The sequence below is a fragment of the Salvia hispanica genome, chromosome 4, assembly GCF_029641045.1.
Source record: "Salvia hispanica isolate PSC_SH4W2 chromosome 4, Shi_PSC_v1, whole genome shotgun sequence".
NCBI lineage: Eukaryota > Viridiplantae > Streptophyta > Magnoliopsida > Lamiales > Lamiaceae > Salvia > Salvia hispanica.
The window spans coordinates 6,992,860-7,019,876 of NC_142695.1; the positions used below are offsets into that span (position 1 = coordinate 6,992,860).

At 35.4% G+C, this 27,017-nt stretch overlaps 3 protein-coding genes across 3 annotated transcripts; 1 reads left to right on the plus strand and 2 right to left on the minus strand.

Moving 5' to 3' along the window:
• The first annotated feature begins 1,683 nt into the window (after positions 1-1,683).
• Positions 1,684-3,550, plus strand: LOC125197220 (putative indole-3-pyruvate monooxygenase YUCCA5). The gene is made up of 3 exons (XM_048095935.2): positions 1,684-2,477; positions 2,573-2,944; positions 3,041-3,550. Exons 1-3 carry the CDS (start codon positions 1,794-1,796, stop codon positions 3,254-3,256), a joined length of 1,272 nt encoding a protein of 423 aa, XP_047951892.2. The 5' UTR covers positions 1,684-1,793; the 3' UTR covers positions 3,257-3,550.
• Positions 3,551-6,065: 2,515 nt separating this feature from the next.
• On the minus strand, positions 6,066-11,649 carry HCAR (coenzyme F420 hydrogenase family / dehydrogenase, beta subunit family). Its single transcript, XM_048095934.2, has 19 exons — positions 11,462-11,649; positions 11,278-11,377; positions 11,078-11,162; positions 10,815-10,926; positions 9,684-9,768; positions 9,539-9,580; positions 9,371-9,449; positions 8,747-8,798; positions 8,584-8,646; positions 8,218-8,315; positions 7,832-7,867; positions 7,692-7,753; positions 7,560-7,587; positions 6,999-7,078; positions 6,838-6,907; positions 6,702-6,759; positions 6,566-6,630; positions 6,392-6,486; positions 6,066-6,315 (listed from the first exon to the last, which is right to left on the minus strand). The coding sequence occupies exons 1-19, from the start codon at positions 11,523-11,525 to the stop codon at positions 6,225-6,227; spliced, it is 1,365 nt and encodes a 454-aa protein (XP_047951891.1). The 5' UTR covers positions 11,526-11,649; the 3' UTR covers positions 6,066-6,224.
• Positions 11,650-14,395: 2,746 nt separating this feature from the next.
• On the minus strand, positions 14,396-25,329 carry BLI (protein BLISTER). Its single transcript, XM_089056450.1, has 13 exons — positions 24,927-25,329; positions 23,895-24,564; positions 23,295-23,776; positions 21,756-21,875; positions 20,460-20,525; positions 20,042-20,152; positions 19,324-19,400; positions 18,207-18,274; positions 17,272-17,379; positions 16,848-17,026; positions 16,647-16,715; positions 15,366-15,521; positions 14,396-14,895 (listed from the first exon to the last, which is right to left on the minus strand). Exons 1-13 carry the CDS (start codon positions 24,981-24,983, stop codon positions 14,815-14,817), a joined length of 2,244 nt encoding a protein of 747 aa, XP_088912576.1. The 5' UTR covers positions 24,984-25,329; the 3' UTR covers positions 14,396-14,814.
• Between the last annotated feature and the right edge of the window lie 1,688 nt (positions 25,330-27,017).

Consider the following 27,017-nt stretch of genomic DNA (forward strand, 5'->3'; position numbering starts at 1 on the left):
TAATATATATGGATCAATATTCTTGGGTTACAAATCACATCTCAGATAATGAGTAAAGTTGCAAGCAATGTTTAAGCACTACTTGAATTTTATTAGTATTAAAATTTTCGGGAGTGTCCCTGGAAACTATATATATACACGCCTCTAATTAATTTATATTTTGAGAAAAATGAAATTTAATTAAGTTTTTGTTGCGTATATATTGAGTTCCGAACAATCTCATAGGAGAGATAATGATTTCTAACAAACTCAAAAATATGTATGACAATTATCAACCTAAACAGATAAAAATAAAAGCAGAAAAAAATGTGATAAAGAACACAAAAAGGAAGATCTTTCAAGTGTTTGTAAGTTACTTTGCTGATCAAATTTAGTGTGCTCACTAAATCTATTATGGAAGAATGGAGTACTTTAATAGTTTAACATTTGCTCCTAAATACAAATCTCAAGATTCACGTTTTTCGATCAATTTAAATTTGTACTAATTTCCTTTGAATATATTATATGTATGGTGATAAAATCATACTCGACACTGCTCTAGCTAGTTAGAAGAAGAAAGAAGAGAAGAATGTATGCTTAGTTTTGAGATTTGCAATCATGATAATCAATATATTATTATTATTTTGAGAGATTAGTCTCTTTCTACCACATTTTCAGATATTGATTGAAGGGCACACCAACTTATAGAATCATTATTTTCAGAAAGCAACTTATAGATTATCATTATTGATTGAAATATCTATATTTATCCCATGTTATTAGGTCTAATATATCAATTTGAAAACTTATTCAATGACTGGTACATGTATATTAACGATCTTATATTCCCTAATAATTATATTGGGATAGAATATTTATAATAGTAATAAATAAATAAGATTAGCGATCATATATAAAGTCAAACTCTTTGAAGGGAATATGCTTCTAAAGAGATTTATGGTTCATAAATAGTTTCACTTGTATTGGAATCTACTTTAATTATACTGCAATGTGGATAAGAAATAGAGGAGAAAGTCTGAGATCCGAATATAATCATTCCAGAGTAAAAAACTTTGGATAGAATTATAGCGATATTTTTGGATCTGAGATCCTCTATTTCTTATCATAGTAGCATAATTGCAGTAGATTCTGATACAAAAGAAACTATTTGTCGACCGTAAATTTCAGTGGAAGCATATTCCTCTTCTAAGAAAAGTACTATACACTAATGAACCAAAAACACACAACTACAAAAGGCTTCTTAGATCCTATATTTTCGTAACATTGAGTACCTAAACCTAAGTTAGCATAATATACTCCCTCCGTCCCCAAAGAATATGCATTTTGGGTTCGTCACGGATTTTATTATAAAATTGGTAAAATAAGAGAGAGGCAGAGAGAAAAAGTAATTAAAGTATTGTTAGTGCAGGATGTGTCCTATCTCATTAGAGAGAAAAGAGTTTTCAATGCATATTCTTGTGAGACGAACTAAAAGGAAAATAGTGTATATTCTTGTGGGACGGAGGGAGTATTAACTAACGTACGATAACAAATAGAAGCCCTCTCTTTCTCTCTCACTCACATACACACACTGCATCCAATCATGTGGAAAAAAACAGAAAAATCATAGTTTCTCAAATCCTCACCACCACCACCTCCCTATTTAAACCTCATTCAAGTACTCCTTCCCCCTCCACTCATTCCACCTTTCTCCTCTCCTTTTCCTAATCATATCAAACAACATTCAAATCAAATCAAATCCCCTCTCTCTCACACACAAACAATATCAAATTAAAACAAACATTCTTCTCTCCATGAGGCATCAGCATCATCATGATCATGATCATGAGGAGGAAGAGGAGGAGCTGTTCACGGGCGGGCGGCGCTGCATACTCGTGAACGGCCCCCTCATCGTTGGAGCGGGCCCCTCGGGGCTAGCAGTCGGGGCAGGCCTAAGGCGAGAAGGCGTCCCCTTCCTCATCCTCGAGCGAGCCAACTGCATTGCCTCGCTGTGGCAGAGAAAGACATACGACCGCCTCAATCTCCACCTCCCCAAGCACTTCTGCCAGCTCCCTTACATCCCCTTCCCGGCCGACTTCCCCGAATATCCCACCAAGCGCCACTTCATCGACTACCTCGAGGCCTACGCCCAACACTTTGCCATATCTCCGATGTTCAATGAGACTGTCGAGTCCGCCAAGTATGACCAAGCATGCGGGCTTTGGCGCGTCAGGAGCGCCAACGTGGACGGCTCCACCACTGATTATTTATGCCGGTGGCTTGTGGTGGCCACGGGGGAGAATGCGGAGAAGGTGGTGCCGGAGTTTGAAGGGCTGGATGGCTTCTCCGGAGAGGTGGTGCATGCCTGTGATTACAAGTCCGGGAAGGGGTTTTCCGGGAAGAAGGTTTTGGTTGTTGGTTGTGGGAACTCCGGCATGGAAGTCTCTCTTGATCTCTCCAATCATCGCGCTCTTCCATCCATGGTCGTCCGCAGCTCTGTAAGTACTCGGCATTGTAAATAAAACACATTTTTGCTAATAGATTATTTTATGAGAGACATAACAGGACAAAATTTGTTTGTTTGGATGGACAGATTCATGTGTTGCCAAAGGATGTGTTTGGGGTGTCGACGTTTGAGCTAGCTGGTCTGATGACGAAATGGCTGCCGCTGTGGGTGGCGGACAAGATACTGGTGGCGGCTGCGCGGCTGATTCTTGGGGACACGGAGAGGTATGGCCTGAAGAGGCCGGCGATGGGGCCGTTGCAGCTGAAGCATACAGAGGGGAAGACCCCTGTTCTTGACATAGGTGCACTCGCAAGGATAAGGTCAGGAGACATCAAGGTGGTTTGTGGGATCAACAAGTTTTTGGAGGAAGGTGTTGAGCTTGTTAATGGACAGATTCTTTGTGTTGATTCTGTCATCATGGCTACTGGATACTCTAGCAATGTGCCCACATGGTTACAGGTGAGAAGGAAATTTATGTGATAGTTATGGAAATTGGTGCTTGTAAAATACTACTCCTCTTTTTAAGTGAATCTTATCATTGTATGTGATTTGTAGGAAAGTGAGTTCTTTACAAAGGATGGTTTTCCAAGATCACCATTTCCAAATGGTTGGAAGGGCAAAGATGGGCTTTATGCAGTTGGTTTTACAAGGAGAGGGCTCTCGGGTGCATCGGCCGACGCGGTCCGAGTTGCGCAGGACATAGCTGAGATTTGGAATCAAGAAATCAAGCACAAGAGCCATGCAGTGGGAGTGGCCTGCAATAGAAGATGATGCAAATAATTTGATGACAAATTCTTTTCTAGTTTTTTTCTTTTTCTTTTTACACCTATATTTTCTTGTGTTTGGTCTAGTTTTACCAGCACATTGACAGATAAGGGGAGTTTGGTTAGGCAAATGGTAGAAGAAAAGAAAGTATAAAACAAAAAAGAACCACAACAAAAGCCCTCTTCAATAAGAGTGCCAAAAAAGCTTACATTTTAGCATTTATTTTCTTGTAAAAAGGGAGATGAGGCTTTCTTGATTAAACTTTTTTTCTTTAATGTCAAGAGATTAATTTATTTGGTACGCACTTCTCTTTGGTATGCACTTCTCTTTGGTGTTTCCCCCACCCCCTTAAATGTTGTGATGAAAGACCAATGGTGAATAACCTATGACTTGAGAGAAAGACCTTACTACCAAATTAAAATGGTCCAATTTGGTAGTATTAAATTACAATAGAAGTGATGGGAACTATCTCCAGAAATTGGTCCAATAATATGGTGGACCATGTAACCATTATTCAATAGCATCAAATGTAGTATTCAATGTGATGCAGACTCTTCACTAGCTTTGTTTAGGAACAAGTACATAGTTATAAAATTGAAGAACTTCCATCTTGCCAATAGCACATGCTACCTACAATTTACAAGAAAGAAAGAAAACTAATTAATTCGATCTAACCCTAGGTTGCAAAACTTGATCCACAAAAAATAGTAGATATCAAGGCCAAGACATTCACAGCTGCCTGCCCAAAATGGATCAAGAAACATTTATTCTTTTCCTAACACCAACATTAATTAACATTCTTTGCCTAATGACTTCATGTAAAGAAGAATCTAAAATGTAAAGCATCACTTTCATCATCTTTATCTAATTCCTTTTCCTATAGCATCACTCATGACTTCGCCTTTTCAACTTTTCAATATCATGATTAGAAACAAGAAAAGTCAATAGAAATGTGGTTTTTTGGCTATGAGTCTCTCGTACTCCCTCGTCCAATAATAGAATTCGTGCTGTTTGGTGAATTGATTTTTAGAAAAATAAAGTATTGTGGATAAAAAAAATTTAATAAAATATAAATTTCATTTTTATAGTATATTATTATTAGTTTTATAATTAAATAAAAGTGAAATAAGCTAGCCGAAGTGTGAGACTCATTTTAAAACAGTATAATAAAAATGAAATGACATATTTAATTTTAATATTTAAAAAAAAATAAAAAATGAGACATTTATTGACTGATCAAGTAAAAATTAAGTAATATGCTACCTTGATTTATGCCACGGTTGGCCCCACACAAGGAAGCAGTCAAAGGACGTGGCCCTTAACGCACACAGCATGAGCGTGTGCGTTCATTGCATATGTCGCATATTTATATTTTTTGTTTTTTTTCTTTAGGTTTTCGTTTCCTTTACTTTTATCAATGATTTCTTCATGTTTTTCCTTTTCTTTTCATTTTCTCAAGTTTCTTTGATTATTTATTCATATTTTTGTTTTATTTTTTAGTTGTTTTGATTCCTAATTTAGTTAGAACTTTGTTAATTTTGGCTAATTAATTAAGAGAAAATGCTTTGTACTCATTTCTAATTTAATAAAATTTTGATAATTATTGCTCATTTAATAATTTATTCGTTTTAATTAATTTATTTATTTTTAAATGGTTCTATATATACAAAAAAATAAGATAATAATTTATATGTGTGGATGTAATAAAAAATAGAATTATGAGGTAGGAGCCACAAATAGTAATTTGAGGATTTATATAGTGAGGGAAATTTGGGGGATTTGAAAATTAGGTATTTTGCTGATTTAGAACAAAGATTGTGGTTTTTATTCTTTCTTCTACAGTGGATGCCCAAATAGTATATATATTGACATGTCACATGAACTCCCATGCCTGCTAATTCAGGCACCAAATCCCCTCTCTCTCTCTCTCTTGATGGGGCCATACATCTAGCACTACTTTCATATCCTCACATTACTAGAATCTAACTAAACCAAAACACTCCAACATGATGAAAACAAAGATTCCAACTTGCATCAGCTGGTAGAACTGAATCACCAGCAAAGTCTCACAGAACTAAGTTTCACCTCAGAAGTTTCCTAAGTTAGATCGTGTGATCCGCGACAAGAAAGAGAAAACACGTGGGGATCAGGTCCGAACGTAGAAAATAGTTCAAGAGGAGCTCAAATCCAGGCGACGAGGGGTGCAAAAAAGAAAAAAAGGGAATCAAAAAATAGTTGGGGGTGCTGGTGCCCCCCTAACACCCCAAGTCAACAAGTGTGAGCTCAAGATGAAAGCCCATTCCTTGATGTTGAGAAAGCTTAATTTGATGCACTTTGCATGCATTGATATCAGTGTATTTTGTCCAAGGTTGGCTGTGTCTTGATGTCCTAGTTCACTTTGTCCTGCTATTACAACGTGCCATTCAAGCTCTTCTTTTTCTTACTGTTGGATGCATTCGGATTCCTTCTTTAAGGAGTACTTGCATGTGTCAAATATCTCATATGTTTTCATGCCTCAGTGGCTTAGTTGCACAAATTGACTAAACAAGAGAAATGTATTCAAGAACCGGTCTTTCTACAATTTTTCATGACTTTTGTGTTCAATATTTAATGCAGAGATATTTATTGAAAAACACTACATTCTTTAAGCTTGATATTGATGTTTACCCTACATAATTGATTTCATCAAGCGTTTATGAAGTAGAACTTGGTTGAGAATGGTACAAGCTGAACACAATATTCGTAGTCCCATGTGTGTAATGTCCCACGTCAAGTGGGTAATGAAAGTAACTCTATAGACTCTTGACAACTTGGGTTAGCTCTAATCATAAAATCTTCATCATTTATAGCTCATCAAATTCTTTACTCAAAATAGTATGTTTCCAACACATATTCTGCAGTTTTCAAACCTATCAGTTGAGATGACATTGACATACAAGGAATTGCACTTTACATCCAAATCTTGCTCTGAACATCACTTATTCGATAGCATCTGATCGATTTCTCCGTTCTGGTTGTACATGGACACTAGTTTCTTTGCATACGACGGCATGTGCTTCTCGGCTCTGCACCAAAAAATTGAAAGACTCATTAAGTACACGAGATATCTATGCTACTTCGTCATACTCTCTTTCTGCATACCTTTCTTTTCCCCATGCTCGATTGACATGAAGGTAGTTTCTGATGGTGTGGTAGTCCAGCGAATAGCGAGCAAATTCAAGACCTTTAGGGCCAACCTGCAGCGTAAAAGCAAGATCGGAATGTGAAAACCTTTTACATATCTTGAAATTATTTAGTTATGGAACAATCTTTTACCAGGTTCAAGATAAACGCTATTAGGTCACCGACAAGTTTTGGAGCAGGCTGAGATGGACCTTTGCCTACGAAGAAAAAATGAGCTCTAGATAAATGGGGGAGATGTATAATTTTTGTAAAGAGTGCCACTGCATACCTAACTTAGCATTATCATCAGCTTTCACAGTTTCAGTTACGAATGGACGTCTGTTACCCTGAAATAAGCAATCCAACTAGTCAGAATCTTAAACAGACGGCTGAAATACACAAAGAATGATGAAGATGTCTATTACCGAACTAATTGTGGGGGTGATTTCCAGAAGATCTTTCACCAAATTTAGCATCTCCTTTCCACGTTCGTTTCTACCATTTGAGCAAATAAAAAATTGTATAAGCAACTAGAGCGAGCATGCATCACTAAAAAGAAGGTGAATGCACAAGTTTCACATATCACCTAACAGTGACGTATTGTGGATGTTGTGTCATGCTAACTCTGGCATATTTGGGTACGCCCATGTAACCTACTACCAAATCCTGGAATAGTTTAGAACAATGAGAGATGACACATTCTTAAATTCCAACAGAATTGTGTTTTTCTTCTAGCAATAGTAAGTGTGAACCATATATCGTTGAGTGTCATCCCAGTATATGCATTGTACTAACAAAAAAGCACTCTAAAGTCTAACGTTAACTTTACAACCTTTTCAAAATATTGTACTTAGAAATATGAAGTGTAAAACACACCAAAAAGGTTAATTACTGAAAATAGAAAGGTGGAAAACCAAGTATTATATGCAGCAAAGATTCCACATTCAACATAAAGCTGACAAAATCATAAAAGAAGGTATGTGTATATAGAAAAGAAGGTGTGTGTATATAGCAGTCTCTAACTGAGACTATAAGACTATCTGGTTCAAGAGAGAATCAGAAGCGTATAGAAATAAGATTTTATTTACTGTTGATATAGAAACCAAAAATACTATAATGAGCTCTTGATAAAGTAGGGTACACTTACCGCTAAACCATTTGTGTAGTCAAAACAACTGCAAAAACATATTATGCATCAGTATGTGTAGCTAATATACACACAGTTTAATGAAGAATATGCAAATTGTAGATAATTCCTTCAAGCACAATAATATGATACCTGTAGCAAGAAGGAGCAATCACATCCGTTAACTCATTGGCTGGCAGAGAGAAATATGGGACCTGCTTAGTAAGAACATGTTGAATCAAGCACTACACTATTAAGCACTAAAGACATACAAGATGATGAAACCAGGTTACCTCTTCAATATGACCGTCTAAATGCTTCAAGTGAACCTATTGGATAAATAAAAATAAAATATAAAAGCATCAACCAAGTAGCTTAAGAATCATTACATGAATATCCTAGCAAAATTACTTGATGAGTTACTCATGGCAAGTTAGTGCATCACATTTTCTTAGTGTTATTACTGGTAAACAGGATTATTGATATATATTTGACTAAAGTCTGATTAAAAATGCTTTCAATAATAAAACACAACTAGGGACTGTAACGATATTTACTGGCAATGTCTTTGATATCGACGACTTGTGGGAAAGTTCATACTGATCATAGGAAACATATAAAAACCAACAATAACGTAGTTTCAGAAAAGTTTCAAGGAAACATCTAGAAGGATCCAAACCTTGTAATCTTGCATGAATTCATAATGAAGTACAGTTTCTGGTTCAGTGCTAGCAGCCTTCAGAAATTTGTCTAAGCCTTCTCGGGTTCCATTATCCACTACAAAAGAAAAATGAACTATATCACATAGCATGTTAACCTAAGAAACTTCAGCAGCAAAACAAAGAAAATTATAACACCACCATGGTACAAGTTATAGATTTTCACAGTATAGTAGTATATTATTTACACCTTCTAGATTTCAGCAGGTTACAAGTTGTTTCGGAGAATACACAGCATTCCAAATTGAATTTAATACCAACACCAGGACTTCAATTAGAAATAAGGTTTGAAGGTGCTAAAGAGTTAGACAAAATGACAGGCATACCGCAATTAGTTCCTAGAACATAAAGCTTTTCCAGATTCAGATGATGCTCCACTGATCTTAAGGCTGCACTTCAAGAAATTATGCTGCATTAAAAATAGTCTGAGTCACCATTAAGCTATTAAGGAAGGAAGTTCATATAATTATATGATTATGATGATGATACCTTGCACTTGGCAGCCAACACCACAGAAAAGTAGACGTTTTACACCAGCAGCCTGAGATGGTAACCGAAAAATTACTTATTTTTGCATAATTAATCCTAAACAAGCTCCACTTAACTAGTGGATTTAATACTGAAGAAGTTTGGAGTGAAATAATGACTTAAAATACAACAGAGCTGTATTTGAGGATACTGAACACTCAAATACATAGAAGATTTAAACAGATCCACTGAGAATAGGTGCATACAAGTCGGGCAACAAGTCAGATGAATAGGTACCATAGAGTGGTCCCTATTCCCTAAAATGAACAGCATATCCAGATAATACCTGATACAAACTACGCTTTAAAACCATTACAATTTGACACCCAACAAGATAGTTTATACTTAATCCCGTCCCATATTCCTCTCGACTCTCGAACACCCTTTGATTCCTTCATTGATATTATAGTTCAGAAGATTACAAAGCAGTTACAAACTTGCATGACTATGCCAACAATTTAACTATAGCAGCACGATGCCATGCAACTCAGTTTTTTAAGTCAAATACTCGAGTTTTAAGTCCGTTCACTTTTAATCAAACATAATACTACTAAATGATATTGGCAAAAGATAAGAAGGGTAAACCTCAACTAGTGCAAGAGTATCAAGATTAGGAGAGAGTGTTGGTTTAACTCCTTTGGCAGCAAGCACTTCCTCTGGAGTCCTGATTTCAAAAATTTTGTTTGATTACATTCTAGAAAGATGGCTTACTTTAGAAACCTATCTAAAGATCCTAAATGTCATGAAACAAACCTTGCCAATACGGGTCTAGGAGTAAATCTGTCTTCTGGATCACTGTAATCATACAAAGAAGAGATGCAAAGAAAAACCATACATCATTAAATAACATTAAATATCTATTCGGTGCAATGGAAAGGATGATTAGACAGTCCAGTACCTCTGCACACATACAACAGCTTCGACCATGCCAGTTCTGAGCATTTCCATAGCAATTGTGGTCACTATGCCCGTCCACTGGGCCCCTATTGAAGTAGTGTTATGTAGGATATGGACCAAAAGAATAATGTGTATGAAATAATCAGCTCAATCTATACACAAATAGATTTGGTTTCGACAAGTAGAAATAACACCTCACCGCCCATATACGAATATGCCAATGATCCGTTTTGGAAATACCTTGATTATGGTTACCAATAACAAGAAAACAAATTGGAAACTTTAACACCAGTTTACAAGATGAAATTTAACCACAAGTTATCATGTGCTACTTTGATTGCTAATATACTGACATATTGTACTGCTTGTATCATACTAGAAAGATATACTACATTTTTAGTAATATTTAAAACATTCAAATGATACCTAAAGATTATACAGATTACTTAAAAATAACGTTGAACACCTTATAAATAAAGCTAAAATAGAATATTGAAGGATAATAGTTATTCTTAAAAAGACTGTAGTTTTGAAAGTGGTATATATTTATCCATGCCGAGTGAAGAGCTAATCATATATCTTTGAACTAGCATAAGAAATCTGCAATATCACTAATGTTGTCATACTTTCTTGTTCAACTCTTGTAACTTTTTTAAATCAAAGTAAACTTTTGTTGGATTTATTCTAGGACCAGGACTTATAGTTGGCATTTCCAGACACGGCCTTCGCTATTACTATTACACATAGAAAACCAAATTCTTGATTAGAGAAAATTAAATAATTTAATAATTATGACGGTAAAGCTCAGCCTTGTTAATTAGAAATAAAATGAAGATCTTGGTGCTATTCTCTACTTATACAGATACATAATCTTATTTTACCAAATTTTCGCAATTTCTTAAGCTCTAAATTAGTCTACCTATAAAGTTCTGGAAACTCCTAAAGTAGTCTTTCAAATCCAAAGCATCATAACTGAATCTACAATCACAACCAAATGTCTTACAAGAGGTATATTACCCTAGGAACCACATAAGGTAAGCAATGCTAAACATTATAATGAACTGTAGATTAAATAAAGAACTCGTTGAGTATTAGAAGTACAAAGTGACTTGAATCGACTAAGGAACCTTACCCTCTACAGGTTGTTTTTTGCGAGCATATAGTAGATCCTCATAAACACCCATATAAGTCTCATCCAGTGAATCAATTTTCCTGCCTCGGCCATGGACCTTTGGTTCGAGAACCTGAGACAATTCATAAGATCAACCAGTAGTACGTCAATAGAAAAATGTCTTTCTGCAATGTTTCATCATACTAGACAATATTTGGATAACATAGTTCGAGAACCATAAATTGCCAGAAAAATATAACCAGAAGAGCAAAAACAGAAGTTACTTCGATTCTAGACATGCCATCTCCAAGAAAAGCACAAGCGTTCTTCACATGGGCAATGTAGTACGTATCGCATAGCCCGCAGCGGCTGCTCCATCAAAAACAAGCAACATTTCAGGACGAAAAGGCTCAATCAGCTTAAGTTGGTTGAACATAAGGCATAACTGAACAACAAATGATTATCAACTTAACGAAAGAAGAACCTGCAATGATCCTTGGCGGGGTAGGTCCCACCAGGGGGAATTGGTCTAGATTTTTGCCTCCAGTCGCCTCTCAGCTTGGGAGAGTTGGAGGTTGTACCTTCTGCATATTTGGAGGTACATGTTAACAGAGAAGGAGAAGAAGAGGAGGAAAAGTGCGGAAGTGAGAGAGAGATATATACCATACCTGTAGAAGAGTGTGAAACTATGGAGAGGGAGAAGGGATTATGGTGGAGGATTCCGGCAGCCATGGCTGTAGTGTAGGTTGTAGCAACGGCAACACTCACAGACTGGAAACTAAGCTGATGATTTTGCGCCACACAATTTAGATTTTCCTTCACATAATTTTGCTACGACATCGTTTTCTCGAGTTTTGGGATTATTCTAACATTTCGAAATATCAAATTAAGATGTATAAATAACCTTGGGTTTGTGAATTAAAAAAAAAAAAAAAAAAAAAGTAGGCTCGTGAATTATCATAGGGACAAAAATAAATTCAGGCATTTGTTATCTTATTAATGTGACATTGTGACCAATAATTTAAGTAAATTTTAATAAAATTAGTTATTACTCAGATAATTAATGTAATCATGGAATCATATAAACTAAAGAAAATTATAAACATTAAAATATTACATGCAGGGGAAAAAATTAATGTAGGCTCGTGAATTATTAAAATTGTAAAAAAATGTGAAATTTAGAAACTGAATATAGTAATAATTTTCAGTACATAATCTTATATCACGGTAAATTAAAAATTGTCCATAACTCATTCAAGATGAGCATATTCTTGGATGACACATACATTCATTTCATTCCACAAGAATATGCAAACTATCTTTTTTAAGATCATTCGCAACGCTGTCTCTTATCCGTCTCTTAACCGTCTCATCTCTTCACTATTCATGGGGCCCCACTGTACTTTTCAGCTCATCTCTTAACTAAGAGACAGCACCTGCATCCCTCCATCTTTTAACAATCTCTTAACCATCTCTTAACTATTCATTCAATTTCATTTTTTATTTTTAATTCCAACAAATTCAATTAATAAAAACACACTTCATTAAAATAAAATAAATATTACAATTTAAAAGCCTAAAAAATAAAAATAAAAATACATAATTTAAAATCCTAAAAAATAAAAAAAAAATACATAATTAAAATACTCTAAATTAAACTATAAAAACTACTCCGCCGGCGAATCATCATCCCCCGAAGTCGGCGGTGCACCTATACCAAGTTGAGCTCTCATATACTCAATTCCGGCCATATGGGCTGAAACTTGGCCAGGAGTCATTTTTGAAAGGTCCGCCATCGTGGCGACCAGGTACATGGACATTAGGGTGTGTGAGCCCATGCCCGTGCCGGAGCCCGAGCCCGAGCCCGCCTGGCTTGATTCGCCGCGGCCCCTCCCTCTCCCTCTCGGTGACTTTTAGCCAAAAACACTTGTGGGTTTGTTGATTCCCGACGACAGGATCGTACGAGACGCTGATCCAAGCGTCGTACAGAGCCAACGTCTCATCTTGGCTGTATGGATGACGGGTGTTGTCTCCCACAACCTCTGCCTCCGCTTCCTCCTCTTCCTCCTCGACATTGACGCCGAGCCTGAGGCTGATCCTGCCGGAGCCGGAGCCGGAGCCTCCACCTATTGGCCAGTCGGGTAAACTGCGTTCAGGCGCCAAAAAATTCTCCGGAATTTGGGATAATCCCGGCGATTGCCCGTACCTCTTGGGGGGAGGGACGATAGTATGCATCCACATCAAAATGTGGTGTTTGGTACGCCGGCGGGGTGGTCGAGCCTTGGGTGCCCGGCGACGAGCCGGGAGTACCCAAACAGTTGTACATGCTCGCCCAATCGTCGAACGAGTTCAAGTCGAACCCGTCGGAACGCCGCCTGCTGGAGCCGCCGCAGCTGGAGTTTCCATCGCCGGACATTTTTTCAACAATTTGAGAGTAGTGTTTGTGTGTAAAATGGAAGAGGAATGAGAGTAGTGTTTGTGTGTAAAATGGAGAATGGAGTATGGAGTATATTTATAGAATAATAAAAAAAAAAAAAAATTTAAAAATTCGACCGTTTGTTCCCAACGGTCATTTGACCGTTTGAAATTTTTTTTTTTTTAATTAAATTCGAATTTTTCGAATTTATAAAAAAAATATATATATTACATCATAATTCCGACGCCCACTCGCGGGCCGACGAGTGGGCGTCACGCCATGCTCCAGCGCGCGTCGTCTCGCCAGCTCGAGGCCGGCCTCGCCGAGACGCGTCGCGCCACGAGATGTCTCGTCTCGTCGAGACGAGACGAGCTTCGCAACGCTGTCTCGATGCTGGCTTGTCTCGTCGAGACGAGACCGAGCCCGCATCGAGTCAGCGTTGCGGATGCTCTTTAATTCATTCCATAAGAATATATACTTTCTAGTTTTAAAAACTTTTTTTCTCTTTATTGAGGTATGACTCATTCTCTACTATTAATATTTCTATTACATTTTTTCTATATCTCTATCTTATTTAACCAACTATGTGTAAAATTGGTGTCCAACTAAAAGTGCATATCTTATAGGGTGTGTGATCAAATACTAACTAATATAATTTACAGTAATAACTAATAACTAATATCAATGTTGTATATTAAAAATATCGACACTAAAACATAAATTTATCAATCTTCTTGTGTTGATAAACTTATGTCTTTGAATTGATATTTTAAATTTACATGTTGTATTAATGTAATTATGTTTTTATGTTGATGATTTTGATACATAGAATTGATAGTTATTAATTATTACTGTAAATTAGTTAGCACACTAGCGCAACCCCTATAAGCCACATGAAGTTACAAGTTAAAGAAAAAGAAGATACTTAATATTTTAATAAGAAATGAGAAGACGAAACTAATGGGGAAATAATTACTTTATTCACCTTTAATAAAAATTAAAAGGAAAAATATATAGTCTTGAATGAAATTGCGTGGAGTATTAGAAAAGTTGTCAACGGAGTCGCAAAATCTCTGGAACTGTTCATCAACAAAATACTACTCCTAAAATACATGCGCAAAAAGACAATTAAATAGCTATATTTGTTCGAGAATTAGAATTGAGTACAATACTGTGACACCGAAAATGGACAAACGGGATAAGTTGTATCCTTTTCCACATTCATTTAAGTCAACTTGTCAGTATACAAGATGATTACACAAACAAAAATCTGGCAAAAAAAGAAAATAAAGAATACAGAGATATATATCACTCCAAGCAACTGCATTGCACCTTTCATTTCCAAATTCCTAATATTTTCCTTTCGCCCTTTTCTGATCAACTGTCAAAAAACATTTAATCAACTGGCCAAGCAAAAAATCAGACTAACTCCGTTCCAAAATTGGCAAAGAAACGGCACCAAGTCCTCTCATCTGAGGAAATGAATGGAAGTGTAGGACGACTCATTGTATACAAACTGCAGCCTCCATCTAGCCACCAAAAATGGGAGCGGAGAACGAAGATCCACACAAAAGCTTGTGCTAAGGAAGTGTATGATAAAAAAAATCAATGATGCTTGCCTGGTCGCCGTCTTGATGGCCCACCAGGGAAGAGCTTCATGATCCAGCCCAAAACCCTTTCAACTACCTGGACATACATGAATAAATGCAAAAGGATTATAAATGTTTGTAGACTTGATTAATATAATGATGAATGTAGATGATTTGGTTATTCTGAGAAAATTTAGTCATTTCCTATGCACATATGGTAGAACACAACAAAGTTTAGCCCAGGGACTAATATTCAACGGTGGTGTATTTTCAGAAAAAACACAAATAAAATATCGTTGGATCATAAGGCAAAAAAATTAGATGATCACTGTCAAAATGGTTCAAGTCATTAATAACCAACAACCACCAGAAGCATAACCTATCAGCGAAGGACCACGAAATGGGGTAAAAAAGCATTTAGAGTTCACTTCTCAGGTCCTTTCTAATACTAACTCCATAACTAATTCTAACAGTATGCCTCGTATCAGCAATTTTTATGGTCTGATTATCAGAATAACAAAGAAAAGAAAATATATAAAAATTCACCAACTGTTGAAGATATATTACCTCATCTCCTTCATCAGCATACGTTATGCTTACAGGCACAGTCTGTATATTCTGATGTCTCGGTTGGTTATTATCATTTGCCATACTTTGAGCCATTAAGAGCTCTAATCTTTGTGTCTGAGCTTCAAGCTTTCGGGTCAACTCCTTGTTCAATTCCTACAGAGAAAAATCATAAGGATGAATTGAAGTGGATATGAAATGAAACTAGAGACCATAAACCTATACGTCCATACCAGAAAAATAGGGTACAAAGTTACCAATTCAAACTAAGAAGCTTATCGATTCCATTCCACACCAACATCTTAAAATGCAAAATCTAATTGTGGATTTCTCAATTCATGCCAATCAAGCAAAAGAATTTCCCCCACATTTCCTGAACCATAAACATGGAGTACTAAGAATTTTAACCTAAACCTAAAGTGTGATAGAAAGTGAGGATGGATTGATCAGAAGAAAGTTATGTTTTCTTTTTCTTTCTTTTCCTTCTCAGAACCTTTCTCAATATGCTCTTGGGAGATTACTATCGAAAACATAAATGGTGATCCTCATAGCAGATTATATCCAAGTTTCTTTTTTTCCTTTTGTTCAAACCCTCTCAAGGTTTGACAAGCTTTACAATAAACCTATCTATAAGGGGGCATTTACTTTGAGTAATATGATAGATTGATAAAACATAGGATTGAGCATTTACAGGATAATATGGTCAAACAAGCTCAAAATTAATCCACTCGTCAAAGTAAACAATGGATTAGCTTGGATTATATTTATCAATCCACCCTATCACTCAAAGTAAACGCCGCCTAATAATACACCCTCCGTCATCAGGTAGCCGAGTCGTATTCCTTTTTGGGTTGTCCCACTGTAGCTGAGTCATTTCCTTTTTTGGAAAAAATTTCTTGCTCTCTTACTTTATTCTCTCTTATATTTTATTCTTCTCTCTTCATCCCCCTACCTTTTTCCTTTCTACTTTATTCTCCCTTTACTTAACTCACTTAAAACAATTTTTCTTAAATCCCGTGCCAAAGAGAAACGCCTCTACTACAGAGGGACGGAGGGAGTATTATTTTTAAAAACCCGACATTCTTTGCATCATGTGCAGCTAAGCCATGAAACATAATTTCCTCATGGTTCACAAAGCTCAGTTAGGCATACCCATGACACCATATATGAATCATTTAGGTCCAAAATAAAGAAGTTTCCAGCACGATTTTATCTAAATTAGTGTGGTAGGTAGTAGGCTAAAAGACAACCATAAAAGGCAACATTAACTAAGTAAATTACCAGAAGTTTAGAGCTTTGAGATGATTCTGCTGACAAGGCTTGCATTAACTGATCCTTCTCAATTGACAACTGCAATCAAAGATCTACACTAGTCATTTTGTTTCTCCAAAGATAAATACAGGTATTCTTTGATATAAAGCAGATGGTAGAAAGACTCGATGAAGCACACTAGCGTCTTGCAATCGAAGTAAGAGAACTGACCTCCACAATTAATGTATTGATATTTTGAATCATTCTTATTTGATCAGAGGGAAATGCCACAGGTAGACTTTCAAGATTGAGGTATACGTTTTCAGGGGAAAACTGAGAACGAGGGCCCTCATCCCCAATCCCGACAGTACCAGAAACCGAGACTGCAGACTCCGTGGTTGTATTGGTATCTGTATAATCAGTTATTCAAAAGATAGACAAAAGTTAGAACATGAAGCTATAGAGAAATAAAGCTATCAAACTTGGGGTACACCCAACGAAATTATCTTTCCATATAAACAGGTTTCTTCTATCTCATGATAAGTGCGGTATTATATTCATCATTAGCCTTCCATATGAAAAAAAAAAGAGATCAAATTTCATCACGTGATACAGGCTGCTGAGAAATCTCTGAGTACATGAGGGAAATCCCTACCAAGATCCTCCGTGGAAGTTGATACATCTGTTTTAGGGGTTGAAGTCTTGCGCGAGTCGCTTGATGTTGATGAAGCTTTCCATAATTTGGATTGTAGCAGCTTTTTCTCTACAGATAAGGAAAAACAGACCATTGAGAAAATAATAGGGATTGTAGTAGCTTATTTACGAAAACTGAAGTAAAACTTTTATCTAGTGGGGAAAAATCCACTCAGGGTAGCAGAAAATGAAATCATAATTCTATAGTAATCAACCAAGACGACTGAGGCTGGGTACTCTTGAATTAGATGATAGTGAACATATGCTGCTCCAATGCATTTCCATTGGAACCAATTTGGTTCGACCAAAATCCAAATGGACAAGTTGGGACATGATCGGATAGGAAAGGCAATTTTAATATCTCCATTGTTTGAAATCTTCAGTATATTTCCATCTAGGTAGCAGAGTAATATTAACGCAAGACACAAAATATCTTGAAATTTCCAGTTCTTCTGCACAATTACTATTCCAGATTGTAAATAATTGTATTTTCAACTCCTAGTCCTAGTGTCCTAATATAGGAGGAAAAAACCACAAGCATGGAAATTTAAACCAGAAAGCTATTGAACTAAATGATTAATTTGCTGCAGGCACAGGGGCTGGAAGAAAAACACAACATGTTCATCCACTCACAAGTTCAAGGTTAGTTTATTGGATTTTCAAGGGCTTTTCCCCAAACTACTTTCAGAATGGGACTGAACAAAGCTTTTTCACCAGTTAACTAGTTGGTCTCTGTAAGGAGAAAGATCACTCACAAGCAATTTCATTTGATCACGGACTAGATTATTCATTCCACATGAAAGCCACCACTTTTTTTATCAACTTAATTTACAAAAAATTTCTCTTTTCAGTTCTCTAGATAAAGCAAACCCCACAGAGAACATTAAAAAAATCTACCTTCTTGTAAGGCATCTATAGTAGATTGAAGATCTTGACGGTCTTTCTCAAGGCTTGACATTCTCTTCCTGTGGAATTCATGTGTAAAAGAAATTAATAATTTGATAAAAATAGAAAATACAAACTAAACCATATTCTCCAATATTATTCCGGTATTCCCACATTCTATAAAGCGGGGCTTAGCTAGCACAAGATATTAGACATGTTCGACCATTACGAAAAGTCAGGTTGAAACCGTCAACCAAACTTTTGACCAACCGTAACCGCGTTTCTTGGTTGAATCCGTAACCAATGCTATGGTTTAACAGGTAAGGTTACTTCTTAGGGTCATTCAGAAACCATGACTGCTGGTTAACCGCATTTATCTGTCATATCCAACGCAATTTGACTTGTAGTCATTATGCTTGAAATTAATGGTTAAGATTTATTGAGTGAAACTACCATGGGGGAGGAGGCAAAGCAAACAGTCTGTATTCATCATATTAAAAAAATTGTTTTGAACAGAGGTCAGATCTCTTGAACATTTGAAAGTTGAAACAGAGATAATGACAATCTTACAGCTGGCAATTCTGATCCTACTTCTAATCTCTCATTCCCTCTCTCAATTCTCATGTCTCAACTCTCATTAATTAACAATAATTTATCTATAAACTTCCGAGTCCTCTATTCTTGATATATACTTAATAATTAAATCCAAGCGCTTTCTTTCTTTTCTCTGTTTTCTTTTTCTTTCCATTTAACTCGTTATTTGTATGTTGTAAGGAAATTTTATTATTTTTACTAGTAAGTTGAAACCTTTTATTTTAACAGAATTGTAGTCAAACGTTGTATATTGCACTTCCATTAGATAATCAATAAAATATATCAATTGTTTACATTATCGTTTGATATTTAATACTTTGTTCAATTTTTTTCCACTTTCATTTTTCACGTTCACAATCAAGCTTACTTGACTTACATGTATTTTTTATTTAGCTCAGAATCACTAAATACATGTGTGAGTTCTTTAAAAAGAAAAAAAAACACAGTAGCGTTTAGTGACAAAGAAAGGATACCCGAAAATTATTTTAGGAAAACCAATCAATCGAAAAATTATAATAAAGGGAGAACTTCAAACCTGTAAGAATAAATCTCTGCTTGGGAGTTCTCCAACTCCCTCTCTAGTTTCAACTCATTGGACCTCAAGCGCAATGCCTACATAGACACAAAGACGCAAAACAAAAAATAAAGTGATAGAGATCAAGATTGGGAATTAAATTTGAACTACAACAAATTTGAAAAGGGAGACAGAGGAATGCAAAGTAATACCAGAAGAAGACATCATTGATGCTACAGAATCAAAAGAGGCATATCAACAATGTGCCCAGTGTGTTAATCAAATGTCCAGGCATATGAAGAGAGAGAGAGAGAGAGAGAGAGAGAAAGAGAGAGAGAGATAACATTTAAGAGACTTTGACACAATTAATACATATTTTTTATAATTATGCAAATCTTTATTTCTATGACAGATCAGGTTAGTATTATGACAATTCCTTTTTGTCACTTGGCAAAATAGTTACCTTAACATCATTTATAAATATCAACAGCATTATGCAAAAATTATATATTTAATGCGTGAATACAAATCCCAACTCTTTGGATGGATCCCTAAAAATGTGGTTTAGCCCAGGCCATTTTTTTTATCATGGTCCTTATCATGTGACACGCATATAAAACACAAGATGAAGTGATTGAATATTTGAACGAGAGGATACACCCAATAAACTCATCGTATTTACATTTTTTTTCTCACGGTCAAGACCACATTAATGATATATATCTGAGAAATGATTTACCTTTTCTTCCAGTGCAATTACTTCAGAAGCCAATAGTTTTGCGCGTTCATCAGCAGCATTACATTCCAGCAGGACATTAGAATATTCCATTTTTACAGCCTCAAGTTCCACCTAAAGATTTTCAACATGTGTTGGTGAGGTGTGATTCACAGAAGAGCGGGAAAGACTATGAAATTTAACTACAGACTACTTACTACAGCCTGCTGGAGAAAAACCTAAGATACTAAGTCCAAAAGATATTAATGGTTAGGAATTAAGTTAATTTGAAGAAAGGTTAAGACGCAATGAAAGGACTAGTTTTAGTATGCAGGTGTTCAGACAAACATACAACAGTAAAAGGACACTAAGGGAACAAAATTATTACTTAATAGACAGAACACAACAGTAATATTGACAGTCTCAATTTTTAAACACTAACCAGTTGGGCTTTGATTTCTTCCTGCAACCTTTCAAGGTCAAACTTAAGCTGGTTGACAATTGTTCCCTGAAGATAAAGGAACAGAGAACAAAGAGTCATCATTCAATAAAAAGAAAGAAAGAAAGAAATTAATGCAGCATTTAAAAATGACAAAATTAGATAAGTGTAAGAAGGCAAATAGCATAAAGCATTAGCTCCTGGTTTCAGTAATGTGCTTCATAGACCTCAAAATTACTGCAATGATTCACTCAACTAAAGATAACTTCGTGAGATTCTTAATGACCAATCCCACCTCCCCCACAGCCTACAGACAAAGAACGATCAAGAGAAGGCAATGCAAAAAAAAGGTAAAACTCTGAGGGAGTGAACTTAAGGTCATTTATTATCTATGATCCAATCACATTCATATGCAGAGTAAAATTCGGTGTGTTACCAATACAAGGAAAGTAAGCAAAAAGCGGCGGTACATATGTTAATTGTTGTTCATCAGAAAAAATAAGCTCAGGCTCAGCCTTCATACACGATTTGACAAGATCCTCCATATGCTTGTGTGAAATAAACATGTTATAGTGCTTAATATCATAATAAATTATATTGGACAAGATCCTCCACAAGAGTGAACAAGTTTTTAGTTTAGAATAGTGTGAATTTATCTGCATGCACGCACATACAGAGAGGTGCATTACCTCTCATCTAGTTACTCCTATCAATGACCAAGCCCCAGTCAAAGTTAGAACAAACAATCACTACTACTAGTTTAGGAATTGGAATGAGTTTCAAACCAGTTCATTTGAGTCGACATATGACACTATTAGGATATTGCAATAGAAGTTAGCCAAAACAAACAAAATCATGTTTTAAAAGCAATAGCTTCAAATGGGTATAAAAAGAAGCTTATATATAATACAGGAATTATCATATTCAACACGTGGAGAACCAGGCATGAATGCAGATTAACAAAGCAAGTAAAACTGCAACCAAAGCCGAGAATGGCAAGTTCAGACCTGTTTATTAGAGCTATCTGTTACAGCTGAGTTTTCAGAGGCCAAAACTCTGATATTCCCCTCTGAAGCTATATTATGATATTTGGGGTTAGCCACACACGCACAAAGGCACCCAATACAAATAAAATCACATGGTAAGAGCAATAGCTTTACTTTGAGAAACAGAGTAGTTGATATCCAAAAAATGCAATACAGGAATACTTATTTCCAGTCACATGGAGAACCAGCAATGAATGTAGACTAGCAATGGCAACTAAAACTGCAACAAATGCTGAGAAGGATAGGTCCAAACCTGTTGATTAAAGCTATCTGTTAAAGCTGAATTTTCAGAAGCCAAAGACTCTGCCAATGCCCGTGAAGCTTCAAGAGCACGTTGCAACGAGAATTTCTCTTGTGTCAAATCTTCGATATGCTGCAATGGGACAAGTTATTAATTATTCCTTAAGGACCAAAAGAATGCAACAGAAATCAATTCTCTCATTGTAAAAATGAAGAAAGGAAAAAGTAGATGCATAATGCAATTAAGTTGGCCTTATTATTCAAAAAACTGCACAAATTGAACCATCCCACCACCAACACCCTGCATGATTCCCTTTAGTCTTTATAGATTACTAAAGAATCTTTTATTTTATATTCGCAAAAAACTAACTTACTGTAAAAGGACTAAATATGACCAGAAGGCACTATTCTGCATTCTGATGCAGATTATATTGTAGTAGTAGACTCTTTGATCAAAATATCATTGAAATCGTGAGTATGAATGCAGCCTTCAGCATAAACAATGACAACATTTCTAGTGGTATGAGTTTCCAGAAAATAGATACCAGATCTTTTTCATGCTACAACTAAATATAGCATAAGTGTTGCAACTTGCAATAATGAGTGTTATCTTCTTGCAGGCATTGCCTCATTCTTTAGATATTAAAAACATACTGCACGATTCTAATGAAGCATAACAAGGCTTATTATGCTTCATTTGTAGGATCTCACATTAGGGCATGTCTAAGGACAATTTTGAATCATGCAGTATGGTTTTAATATCTAAAGAATGAGGCAGATGATATCATACTACATACTAGGTGAATGGTTATAAAGTGTTCTGAAGTGGTCCTGCTCTAAATCATAAGTTTTAAGCGTAAATTCAACATGTACTTTTTGTACTTGATCTCTGTAACTGTCTATAAATTATGGGGTTAGTGGATCGTGTCAAATAAGTGTTTGGTACTGAATATGAATGCGGAGGTCAGAAATATGGGAATTTCTTTTCGGCATGGAGATTAAGAAAGAGATGTTTAATGTGTTAAGGGGGGAGATTGTAGGAGAGAGCTGAGAAAATAAAGTAATAAGTAAATAGAGAATAAAGTACGGAAGAGATAAATGCATTCATTTTACCCAAAAATGGATATGACTCTATTATGACGGAACGTCCCAAAGAGGAAATATGACTCTAGTCTACTAATGCAGAACGGAGTGAGTAATTTATTTCCTTATAGTTTGCTTGGGTTTCGAAGATGGCGTTCTAGTTCATAACTTATTATCAATGATTGCAACACTTTTGCTATATTTAGTTATAGCATGAAAATAATCAACATCTATTTTTCTGGAAATAAATGTTGTCATTATTTATATTGAGGGCTGCATTCACACTCACGGTTTAGGTGAATATTGAAATTTAATAGATTTTCAGGACAAGAAAGCAAATAAGATGTATCATAAATCTAGGTAATAGAACAACGCAATGCTCCTGTTATCGCCTCCCCAGCAAAAAGAAATTAAAGACAACTCAGTCAACCAAAAATATTGTGAAAGAGACAACAAGCAGTATACGAACCTGTTCTAAAGCAGCAAAGTCTTCATTCTGCTTCTGGGAAAAGAAGTCATGTTTCTGTTCTGTGATATTAAATAAGCCAACGCCATCCCCAGATGAAAATGGAGTGTTAGTGAATCTATTTGGAACTGATGATGCCAAACCATCCACTGGGTAAACTTTGGAACTCGATATATCATCTTTCTCTGTGCCAAAGAGAGGAGGAGATGATGAAGGGCCTGTTGAGATCTGAATGGAATCGAGAAAAGATGGACGGGTTCTTCTCCCAGATGCGGGTGGAGATGGGGGTCCACGATTTGATGAGCTCAGTGTCTCGGAGTTGTAATCAGATTTATTATCAGAGGTCCACAAAGAAGAATTGTTTGTACTCTCTGAATGATTAAAAGCACTGCCAAATTTCTTCCCTTCCATACCAGAAAACACAGAGAACTTCTCTTTAAGTCCGATTGCCGGGTCGCTTATATTTGAGGAAGAATGCTGAGGCTCTACCATCCCAGAGGAAGACCAAAGAATGACATACAGAACAAACAACATATCTTATCAGATAATTTCAGAAGATATCAGAACAAAAACAATGAGTGTGTTACAGTGAAATGGTTTTACCTATGAAAGATGGCATGGTAAGTTTGAAATCCTCATCTCTGCTATTACCAAGAGAGCTGACGAAATTTTTCAGCTTAAAATTGGCGGTATAAATAGATGACGTACTTGAATTAACAAGCGGGGCATCCTTCTCTGGACGATGAATGTCATTTGATGGGTACTTATCTAATCCATCAGAAGTAAGGTAACTGGAAGCATGGTTTTCCTCAGCAGACGATACCTTGTTAGCCAAAAGATTGTTTTTACCAAGCCCAGAAGCAATTTCAACTGATGTTCCATATTCATCCTTCCTGCTCTGAAATTTATCTTCAGGGCTTTGATATTGTTCCAAATGGACGGAGGAAGCATGATCTCTGTACCCTTCATTATTTGAGTAAGAATGCATGAAGTCGGATGCATTTACGTCATTGTTTCTGTCTAAAAGAAAGGACGTTGCATTCTTATCACTAAAAGAAACAAAATCATTTTGTCTAGGATTATCATATTCCTTGTCAGCAATCTTAGGAACATCATTTGACGTCTCCGGTCGACCTTCAGAAATCGTATCTGAAGTACCCACTCCATTAGATTCGGTGGCGCGTACATTTTCTGTTTCTGGAGGTTGTTTTTCATTTATAACATTAGTAGAGGAAGCTTTCTTTGCAGCTCTCTTTCGACGAAACTCCTCTAGCTGCAATTTAGTAGTTACACAACAGTAAGACTGCTAATTAATAAACTAACCACGCTAAGACAAATGTGATCAAGATGGGAAGATAATCAGCACACCAAACAATTATCAAACAGAGGATGCAACACAAAGTGCCAAAACTTGCCGCTGAACTTTTAAAGCTAATGCCAAACAAATAAAATGCCGATTAAGCATCAGATCAATCTACGAATTCTACTAAAGCGTGAATTGAAATCAATAATAGAACAAATGCAGATTCCTTCAATGAGTTTCCTTGAGGTAAAATCGCGAAAACAACATCTAAACAAACAAAACGATCCCAATCAACGCCGTTCGAGATGCCATACAGAGAAAACGAAGAATACCTTCTTCTTTCCAGCTTCCAAATGCTCTTGCTTCTTCAATACCTGCGCCGACGCCATCGAAAATTCTTAGCCACCAAATTCTCACCTTCTCATAAAATTCCGTCACAAAAAACCCTATGACTCTCCTCAATTAACCAGATCACAGCACTAATTTCCCTACGGATACACCCACGAATTCCGTTACACGCAACAATCAAACTGCGAACTAGACAAACCAATAAATCATACAATGCAAACAACAAAAAAACAATTAAGTTTTGAAACTAGGGAAACACAATCCTTCCTCTTCTATATGGAATTGGAATAGAGATTTCCGATCTGGTCGGAGAGAGAAAGGGAGAGATTTCCTGCGTAAAGGTTTTCTCTCTCTATTTTCATCTCCAGTTTAAATGGGGATGAGATCCAAAAACGCACCAACTGAAGAACGAAACGCAGCTTCAAGTTTTATTTTTTCTTTTTTTATTAAGTTTATTTTTACTAATATGGTAGATTTATTTACATTAAATTTTTATTTATATTTACAAAAACATGCACTATATGATTTGTTAAAATCATAAAATAAATATATTTAACGAAAATGCAATATGTGCATAAAATATTTGATACTATGACAATTAGAATTGGTAATTTTTTTAATTTTCGAATCTGACAAAAATACTGAGTGGAGTATTTTTAAATGTTTATATGAAAAACTATTCTATAATAAAATAAACATATTATATAAAAAAGAACAAAAAAACTTGATTTGCTTTATATTCAGTATTTTGATTTATGATTCTAAGTATCTAACTAAATGTTGTAGCATTATAAGGTTTTTAATGAAATAATATCCCATAATAAAAATAAACATACAAAACCTAAATAAAGAAAATTTAAATAAAAACTTTGTGTTTCATTCTTTATATGATGCGCTTTTGGCACAACAACAATTGTTGTGCTCTTCAACACATTAGGGGATCTTATCCAAGGTTTAAATGTCATCATTCTTCCTATTTTGTTATGTAAAATAGATTCTTTGAAACGGTGCCAGTATTATAGTAAAGTGATACATCGCGTAAAAAAATTCTACAATTTTATTGACATGCACGCATCAATAATGTACCCTTGTGAATTATTGACAGATGACATATTTTAGGTGTAATCCAAGTCAAATCATATTGTGATGGCACAATTAATTCGAATTTAAATTTAAAATTAAAATTTATCAACTTCAATTTCAAATGATTTTAATGCTTCTATAAGTCGGCCTACAAAATCCATGGAGTAATGGTAAGGTTGATTACGCATATCTACAATCGTTTTGTCTTTCATATCCTAATTGTCGGGAAATTCTCGTATGAAAATAAAATATACTCCACTTTTCACTCATGAAATATTAATTTGTTAGTTTGCTGCGTATAAATTAATTTGTTACATTTATTCTTCTTGCAATGAAAAATGACATTAGATAATGCTTAAATGAAAATGAAAGATAGATATAATAAAATTTTAGTATATATTTATAGAAAGTAATTTAATGATAATTCCTTTTTAAAATGATAACAATAACTTTAGGAATGATATGAAATGGAAAATGATATTAGTCTTCATAGATAATGATTTTGTATAAAATTGAAAAAGACATGGAGTTAGTTTGCTTTTGAAATGAAAAAGACAAAATGGAGGTATCGAATTGAAAATTATACTGAGTCTTGATTCATCAATAATGATTTGTATGAATAGAAAATAATTTTAGACTTTCGTAGCAATATTATATCTTCATACACAAAAATAACACTATTAATCTCTGGATACTATTTCCAAATTATGATTATTAGACTAAAATCATTATTGATGAGATCAACATCATTTTTCTCGTTTTAGAGTATCAAGCAATTTGTATTAATTTAAGAGGGCGTTATCACTTATCATATGAATTGTTAAATATACTCCCTTCCTACCCAAAAAAAAATGATATTATTTTTCTCGTTTTAGAGTATCAAGCAATTTGTATTAATTTAAGAGGGCGTTATCACTTATCATATGAATTGTTAAATATACTCCCTCCCTACCCAAAAAAAATGATATTTGGGACGGCATGAGAATTAATAC